General features: G+C 42.4%; 2 protein-coding genes across 3 annotated transcripts; both read left to right on the plus strand.

The window, feature by feature from the left end:
- The first annotated feature begins 1,291 nt into the window (after window positions 1-1,291).
- Window positions 1,292-5,781, plus strand: LOC104436306. 2 transcript variants are annotated; one of them, XM_010049041.3, is made up of 7 exons: window positions 1,292-1,633; window positions 1,786-1,885; window positions 2,131-2,251; window positions 2,781-2,902; window positions 3,005-3,126; window positions 4,603-4,762; window positions 5,173-5,781. In XM_010049041.3, the coding sequence occupies exons 1-7, from the start codon at window positions 1,480-1,482 to the stop codon at window positions 5,198-5,200; spliced, it is 807 nt and encodes a 268-aa protein (XP_010047343.2). In that variant the 5' UTR covers window positions 1,292-1,479; the 3' UTR covers window positions 5,201-5,781. The 2 variants fall into 2 exon arrangements, 1 of the variants encoding a protein (XP_010047343.2); XR_005548863.1 differs by lacking the exon at window positions 5,173-5,781 and having other exon boundaries at window positions 3,005-4,483; window positions 4,603-4,734.
- A 1,883-nt stretch (window positions 5,782-7,664) lies between these two features.
- On the plus strand, window positions 7,665-9,097 carry LOC104436305 (NDR1/HIN1-like protein 6). Its single transcript, XM_010049040.3, has one exon. It carries the CDS (start codon window positions 7,947-7,949, stop codon window positions 8,745-8,747), a length of 801 nt encoding a protein of 266 aa, XP_010047342.1. The 5' UTR covers window positions 7,665-7,946; the 3' UTR covers window positions 8,748-9,097.
- Window positions 9,098-9,324: the final 227 nt, after the last annotated feature.

Below are 9,324 nucleotides of genomic sequence, written 5' to 3' on the forward strand. Positions count from 1 at the left end.
GTTTTGAGATGTTCTGGCTTTCAACTCAACCGTGCACGTCCACATGATTGTTTGACCAATTAGCCGAAGATCGTGCCTTCACGTCGACCGCCGCAAATCTAATCTTCTTTGTCTTGCTATGTTAGAAGCCAGGATGGCAAGGCGAGCGAAATCGGGAGTCTCTTTTTCAAATGTCAAGGCATTAACAACATAAATTAATCGGTCCGTTTTTCGTCCTCTCTATATGGACCAGAGTTCTCCCTTCCAAAAATGAAATTAACTATTATTCGATTGATAATGATCGTCAACAATTTTGATTTCGCTTTGGCAAATTATGACCCACGATATGAATCTAAATGATGTGAATTATAATCACACGAAATCAAAATATCATTTCATAGATATGGAGAGATAAGAAGAACTGTACCTCATATCCATGTTAAAAGAAGAGGTGGTTGGTGGGGTGGGTCCATGATAATTGATAAGGTAGAATTTCGGATCGAGCTTAATTTATCAATTAGATCCGTCAATCAATACAAAAAAAAAAATCTTATGTTATTATAATAAACTCATTCTTTACTTTTCGAGATGCTCCGGAGCCAAAGTAAAGAGAACCTGCCTTAGGTAGTAGGCTTTGTAAAGGCGAAATTTTGTCTCAAAATGGGCAAATTCCCTTTTACCAAAACACCGTTTTCAATTAGGGGACTGGGAGGTCAATACTACTTTACAAAGCATTCCCAAATGCCATCTTAAAAAAGACAATGTTTTTTCCTTTGGGTAAAAAAGCCACTAAAAAATTATGTCATTTATGATATATTTACCCAATATATATATATATATATAAATCTTAAACTTGTATTCATGTGACACATTTACCTTCCGTCCAGATTCAATCAGGTAATTATCTAGTCAAAATAATATCATTTTTATTTCACTTAGCATCACGTCATCACTATATACCTTTCGACAATCATGTAGATAGATTTTTAACGATATTTATTAACGAAATTGAATAGTAAATATCTCACACATGTATAAATTTGAGATTTTTGATGTCATAGAAAAAGATCTAGAATAAATTTGTCACAAGTGATATAATTTGGGTGTATTGTGACTTTTTTTCTATTCTTCTTAAAGAAAAATATTTATTTCCTTGGGCATGGTCACCAGTCGCATCCACCGTAGATGACGCCCTCTCAAACCGGATCGAACGGCTATCAGAGGCGGTCGAGAAAAAGGAACATCGCGCGACACGTGCCTGCAGAAGACATCCTCCCCCGTCGAATGAAACGAGAACAACGTCAACATCCTCAAATCGAATGAATTCAAAACAAAGGAGAAAAAAAAGGAAGAACCCAAAAGATTCTAACTTTTGCGGGTTGCGGCAATTCGAATCCGAGCAGTCAAGAAACCAAGAATTGTTCACACATTTCTCCCACTTCTCCGTCCCCATTTCTTGCCCCGCAGAGAAGATTTTCGCAGCACCGAAACTGGGACGAGATGATGTGGGCGGCGAAGCAGCAGATTGCGAGATCGAAACGGGGTCGTGTCTGGGCAGGAGCGCTCCTCTGCTGGCTGTTCCTCATGCTGGCGACCCCGAAGATCCCTTACTCTCCCAAGCATCACGTCTACGCTGACATGCGGAATTTCCTCGGTGCGGTCGACGGGTTCTCTTCCGTTTTCTTTTGTTTATGCTGTCTCTGCGTTTGCATGTGCTCTATGAATGCGCATGGCGGATGATCGTGTGTATTTTTGCTTGGTGGGTATGATTGATTGTGCCGTGTTGCGTTGTGGGTTGTTCCGCAGGTGTGCCCAACACGCTCAATGTGATCACCAATTTCCCGTTCTTGATCGTGGGTGTGCTGGGCTTTGTTCTGTGTCTTCAAGGGAGCTACTTTAACGTGAGGTAGTGATTATATTGGTCACCTTTGTCAACCTTTTTCATTACCCATGTTCTTTGTTAGTGGGGATGGAGTTAGGCGATTGGATTTCAGATATTATAATCAGTCAAGTTCATCCCATCAGTGGTAGTTTAAGATCAGGTCTGCCTACGGCTAAGACTTATTCCCTATTTTTGTTGCGTTAGCTTTCGTCCTTTATGCGTCCTTTATGTTGACGCTTGATGCCATTTGGGAAATTGGTTGATTGCAGTTTGCAAGGAGAAATTTTGGGTTGGACATTGTTCTACGCTGGAATAGCAGGTGTGGCTTTTGGTTCGGCATATTATCACCTGAAGCCTGATGACAGTAGGCTGATGTGGGATACATTGCCGGTTAGCGCAACGTTTCACTTTGACACTGTTGGGTTTTGCTGTTTTTCTCTTAATATAGCTGTATCTGCTCCTAGGAAAATTCAAAGAGTGAAGGGAAAAGCCCTTTTTTAGCACAATGTTACATTCAATCTAGACAATTTGAAGCATCTACTGGTCGCTGAATGTTGTTGGATCATTTAGAATTATCAAATCTCCCATTCCTGCATGATGGTTTGTTTAGCTCTATTTCCACACCCTCCACCATGCCATGAACTGGTTTGATCTCAATTGCAAAAGGACAGTAATTGATTCTAATGTGTGACAGTGTTATTTATGTATTGTGAAGCTCAAACTTGTACCTGAAGTTTAGAAACTCAGCAACAGAAATCTATGAATATACTCGACATTGAAGCCTAGGATAGAGAGTTGCACACATTTCTATGCAATATCTTACTTTATACTGCTTGTGCATATGGGCATTTTGCCTCGACATTCTAATTGTTTGCTTCAAACCTTATTGACATAGTTTGATGTTCACTGGCAACCGCAGATGATGATAGCATATTCCTCTCTATTTTCCAGTTTTTTGGTGGAGAGAGTGGGGAAAAGGACTGGATTAAGCTTTTTGTCTCTGCTCCTTTTCTTTTCCTTTCTCAGCGCAGCTTATGAAAGGTCAGACTCTGGTTTCTGGATTTCAGCACTGCCATTTAGATGACTGAGCCTCTTGTTTGAGTAATTGGTCATTGGACTATGCCTAAGTCGAGCTGCTTGCAGAACATTTAATGATCTCCGGTTGCGCATGATGTTTCAGTTGATTCCATGTGTTGTGATCCCATTTATGACACTTTTGTTCCCACCAAAATATACTCACTCGAGATATTGGCTTTGGGCAGCAGGTATGGCACATTTCCTGTCTGTTTCTCTGTTTCATGTTCTCTCTGAGTAGCTTTTCACGGGCCACGCAATCTTGTTGCCTTTGCATCTAGGTTTCTTCTGCTTAAAAAGAGAGTAATGGGGATCAAAGAAAGTGTATTTGGGGGAGGTTTACTCCAATGCTACACTTTAGTGGCGACTATTTTTTCTTAAATTATTTATACCCCTTTTTTAGAAATTTCATGAGTCACCTATAAGAATAAGAGGAAAACCTTCTCAGTGGTTAATGCAGTGTCCTCATGGATTGCCAAAAATTTTGTCAGGACGTCGTCAATATGAAAAAGTTAGGAGAGCAAGTATTTTTACTTTTGTCCGAAAAGAAAGCAAGATTCGAAGTCCTAGGATTTTAGAGCCTTCTAGTTTACTATCCTCTCTAAGTTAACAAATGAAAGTTGATCACGGCAGAGAATGTGTTTATACTTAGTTTGTTGTGCCATGAATTAAAGGGGCTTTGGGTTCTCTGCCTCTTTCACTGATCTGTTTTTTCTTACTTTTAAGGAGATTCGATGGTGTGATGTGGACTGTTGGCAATCATCAATTAATGTTCCTTTGGTTAGACTTACAATTTCGAATCATGATACCATGTTTCAACAGTGTTTCGTAGTAGTTTATTGAACATCATTTGCAAGAAGATAAGGAACATTTGAACCTCGTACGTTTCAGATCAGGATTTGGGTATCATTGCACTGGCATCAGGATTTGGGTATCATTGCACTGGCAAGAATTCTTGTAAACTCTCAAGTTTCTTTTTTAAGCATGACTGCAAGAAAACCGGAATCATTTGACCTCATAATTTGATTCCGGGAGAGTTAATCATGTGCAGTCTATGCCATGCGGTTTTCAATTGCATATCACAAATCAATAGAATATAGTGGAAACTAATGTACTGTCAAAACTAGGTTTTGCTTTGCCGCGCCCCTTTTCAAACTCGTCATTTATTTCAAAAAGTAGAGATTGCGAAGTTAGCATTTACAACTGAAGTTATCAGAAACGTGAAATTCACCTTGTCCCTCCAAAGGATAAGCGATTGTAGTCTCCTAATTTTACTCTCATCAGTTGTATCTACCTTCCTTATGATTGGTATTTCTTGAGTTATGCTGGAGCATGGAATTAAGGATTTAATTTACTAATTTTACTCTCCTTAGTTGTATTTACCTTGTGATTGGTATTTCTTGATTTTTGCTGGAGCACAGAATTAAGGATTTATAGTGTGTCCTTGTCTTTGCACCAGTCGATATGTTTTCTTAAGCTATCAGTTTGATCTCACCGTGGGTGTTATTTTCAGCTCGCTTTTGCCTATATCTATTAGTTCATCAATAGGTATGCAATGTGCAAAGTTTTTTTCTTATGCACACGTCGGAAATGTACAGTGAACTGTACAAAGTGCATTAGCTATGCTAAAAGTAGTCCATTTTAGAATCCTGAGTTTTCTGCTGCAGGCATCTACCTTCTCTCCAAATTTGAAGCTTTTGCTGACCGGAGGATATACCATGCTAATAGTTACATCATCAGCGGGCATTCCCTGGAGCACTTATGTTTAGCGATGTTGCCTGTTCTGCTTACAATGATGCTCCTGAATAGAACCTTGAGGTTCCAAAGGTACTCATATTCTGAGAGGAATTATCAAAGTTTTTATCCTCCCAACTTTGCAGTACACTGTTACATGCTTTTACCTTGGTAATTTGTCTTGACAGTTCATTTAGATTTTGCAAGAGCAAATGAAGGACTGAAATGGTTTTTTCCACATTCGTTCTGCGGATAACATCTTGCTTTCAGTTGCTTTTCCTTCATTCTTGCCTAGTTTTTCTTTTCTCAACTGTTTAAGGGAAAGTTTGTACATTATTTTGCTGCACAATCCATCTCTCTCTGTTCCCTCTGAATTCGTGTGGATGGGATGAAAATATATAGCGAATTGAAAAAGAACTTAATGCTTATTCAAGTTGTATTATCTTGGGGGTAGTGCCTTAGCAATCACAATTGCACTAACATGCTAATTTGTCTGAGAACAGGTTGGGCAGCCTAAAAGAGAGGCTTTAAAAATTCGCGTTTGGGTGATGGAGCCAAATTTTGAGCGTAAGCGTGACTAAGGAGCGTATGTGGAATTTCTTGTGAGGCACTGTTTGCTGGTCGCTTGCTCTTATACTGGGCATTCTGCAGTTGCTGCATCCTGCTCAGTTGGGAAATCTGTTTACGGCGACACTTTCTTCCATCACAATTCAAAAGACTTCTAAGGCCGCAAGAAAGAAAATCTCGCTCATTCATCACCTGTCATTGTTAATATTCTGGCTTGCATGGAATGGAGAGACAATGGTATCAGAATCTCTGTGCAGATGTTCATTATGCAGATATACATTGCACAGTGCGAAATGAGCAGATACATTTCAACTTTTCCTTGCAAAATTGTTCAGGGGAGTTGGATTCCTGTTGGTTGTTGACAACTGGTCACCTGTACCGGTGCATTTTCAAAGCTTTGTGAAGAAAAATGATGGATTATCTGCTGTTTGATGTAGCGAGTCTACCTGATTTTTGGAATTTCTCTCAACATTCATTCCCATTCTTACAAATGAGTGAATGAGCATAATTTCCTTTTTCAATAAAATTCGAGCCATCAAAAGCAATGTCTCCTTGGGTAGTAGATTCAAGGGCATATTCAAGGGCTCCCGATGCGAATGTGAATCGGTCGAATTACTTATTTTCTCGGCGTGTGGCGTGCATTATTCATCCGTGTCGGGGCTCTAGTGTGGACGCGTATTGAGCCTGTCTTTCGCCATGTTCATGGTTCGGTTATGCGTCTTCTTAACAGCATGTTCATTCCTTCACATGCCCTCGTCTCTGTTCTTTGAACCAACCTAGAGATGTCTTGTACGTATCTAACTGCAACTCACATGCTTGCGCATGTGCTCGTGGACAGAGATTTCATGTCCAGGTATGATGTCTCTCTCTTTCGATCCAAAGCCCTTTTTATCATATTATAAAATAAACATTCGAAAACAAAAACAGTAGTCTTGCCTGTCTCTGTGGGAATTCTTCTTAGGTTGCTGGATTTTCCTCTCTGCCATTTAACTCGAGAGATGTATTTCACTGACCGAAAAGAAACATCATCACAATCAATCAGTGCAGTTCACATTGAGATTATACATCTGCTCAAGACAGCGGTCAATGTGATTATCCAAGAAAAATGCTGAAATATATAACGAGCCGTTAGAAATTTTTATTTAGCGATACTTCAACAAATCGATTGACGATGCTAATAACTGCTGCCAAAACATCTTCCTACAGGAAGTGGCGTAACATCGATGAATGTCTAGCTGGCTAATCATTTTACGCAAGGGTCTCACTTGCATCATGACCGTATTCGAAATTGCCATAGACAGATCAATGCCAATAAAGACTTTTGGCACAAACGCATTTTCATTTGGCAACAAATCGTAAGATTTCTCTCAATGTACTTTTGTCGGTATGTAATGCAAAAGAGGCACCTTGAACCCATTCATTTCAGGATTCTCTTTGCTTTGCAATCAAACAACGAGAGGTCAAATTCGTTACTCAGAATATGCTCCCCTTAGTCTATTCGTTGTCCCGGATCATGATCACATTTCATGATGTGAGCTAATCAATGTGATCAACCTTGTATGGAAACAGGAAGGTTAGATAGATGTTGGTACTTGGAAAGGCATCACAGGCCCATGAGTGGCTCTCCCAATGGGGTGCGATCGCCAGATCATTTCCCCCCCTTGTGTCGGTGGTCTAATTATAAGACCCATCATCATGCCACTTTTTAAGGTTCTCACGCCCATCGATGCTCTCCCTTCAATTATTGTCTTGCTGGTTTTCTGTTCCCTTTCGATTAGGTTAAATTAAGCTTTTCTCCCGCCTAGAAAGCAACATTTTTAATCGATGAGCCTGAGGCTTTTTGACTTTAGACTGAAGTTAATGCGAAACGAAGCGATACCCTCCTCTGTTATTGACGTTGCCCCACCATAAGCTAATCCGATTACGCAATATCTTTAGAGGGTAAAAAAGAAGAGATTTTCTTTTTCTAATTAGAGGGGATTTTAGCCTAGTGATGAGATCTAGCGGGTCAAATCTTGCTGAAAGTCAAGACGGATTGGAATGAAAGAATGACAGAAATCGAGAAAACCCACATCAACCAAACTCTCACCCACGATCCAAATTCATGTTTCTTGACTGATCTGCAAGAAACCCACGATCCAAATTCATGTTTCTTGACTGATCTGCAAGAAACCCATGAGAGAGAAATTAGGGGGAAAATTAGAATAAAATAAAATAAAAGAGGACAACTAAAGGAGCGAGTGAACTGGACCCACTTTTTTTTTTTTTGCTCCTTTTTTTGGGAGGTGGGTTTTGGGAGATGACACTTCACCGTCACCTGACCATCACATGTCAAGCATCAACAGCAACAAAAGAACCACATTTTGGGTGGCTCAGGAAGGAAATCTGTCCTTCAAGCTAGAATTTTTAGCAGGTTTCGCAAGCAACCCACCAGTACACAGAAAGAGAGAGAGAGACAGAGAGAGTAGAAGTAACAAGCTTCGCTTCTGCTCAGGTGTATCTATCTCTGTTGCTGGTGCTCAGTTCCTCTCTCTCTCCTGACATTCCCTTCTTCTTCTTCTTCATCTTCTTACTTCTCCCCTCGCTCTCTGATCTGCATTCTCTCACCACTCTCCAAACGATCATCGCCTCTCTCTCTCTCTCTCTCCCTCCCCTTCTGGCCCGCATTGCCTTCACACAGCTCAGAATTTATCCTTAGACATTCGAGAATATGACGGACAGGGTCTACCCGGCTAGCAAGCCCGCCGTCAACGGCGGCGCGGCCCCCGCCCCTGGCATTCCGGCGGCGCCCGCGAAGCCCCAGCTCTACCGCCCCTACCGCCCGCAGCCGGCCGGGCACAACCGCCGCCGCCGCCGCTACGAAGGCCCGCGGTGCAGCTTCTGCTGCTGCTGCTTCTGGACGGTCCTCCTCGTGCTCGGGCTCTGCCTCCTGGCCGCCATCGCCGGCGCCGCCGTCTACGTGCTCTACCGCCCGCACCGCCCCGAGTTCTCCGTCTCCTCCCTCCGGACCGCCACCCTCAACCTCACCGCCGCCCCCGACGGCTCCTCCACCCGCCTCATCACCCTCTTCAACCTCACCCTCACCTCCAAGAACCCGAACAGCCACTTCACCTTCGCCTACGACTCCTTCGACGTCGCGCTCACGTCGTCCGCGTCCAACCCCGTGTTCCTCGGCAACGGGTCGCTCCCGGCGTTCACGAGCAACGAGATGGCCGTGACCCCGCTGCGGGCGATCGTGTCGATGAGCTCCCAAGATCTCGACGCCGAGTCGGTGACCTCGCTGAGGTCAGATCTGAAGAAGAAGAATGGGGTCCCCGTGAAGATTCAGATGGACACCAAAGTGATGGTGAGCGCCGGCAAGCTGAAGAGCAACAAGGTGGGCATTCGAGTGAGCTGCGAAGGGTTCAAAGGCGTGGTCCCCCCTCAAGGTAAGTCGCCGTCGGTGGCCACCGTGAGCGATTCCGAGTGCAAGGTCGATCTCAGGATCAAGATCTGGAAGCTCACTTTCTGATTCCATCCATGGAAGCTGGTACTGCATCTGTATCTTTGGCATTGCAATATCTCTCTCCTACAAATCTTTTCTTGTTTCTGTTCTTGGTTTCTGGGTTTTGTGAAATACTGTGGAAGAATTCATGGAGTTGCTGATTGCGGGTTGAAAGAAATGGATGAAAATGGCAAGTGAGCAATCGAGAAAAGGAAAATGCTGTAGGCTCTTTTTTTTTTTTTTTTTTTTTTTTTTGTTGGTTTTCTCAATTTCTTGTTCACCATTTTCGAGTGATGAAGCGTTGACTTGAAAATGGGTCATGGAAGAATCGATGACAGATTTTGTTGTTATATAAAGTGGTAAATTTGCCCATTCAATGGTTGTGTTCTCTTCTTCTCATTGTGGATCGAATTGACAAGCATATATGCTTAGATTAGATATCATGGGATTGGAATTTTGGAGTGGTGAAGACAGAATCCTTCTGAAATTTCTTGCCAACTACGTTCGGCAATTTTAGCCTATGTTCAATAACAGCAAGAAGGGATCGATGGCGAAGGTGATGCCTCGGTCTAGGACCATGTCATGGCCGGTGGACATGACCGGC

Source organism: Eucalyptus grandis, chromosome 3, assembly GCF_016545825.1.
Source record: "Eucalyptus grandis isolate ANBG69807.140 chromosome 3, ASM1654582v1, whole genome shotgun sequence".
In the NCBI taxonomy this organism is placed as follows: Eukaryota; Viridiplantae; Streptophyta; class Magnoliopsida; order Myrtales; family Myrtaceae; genus Eucalyptus; species Eucalyptus grandis.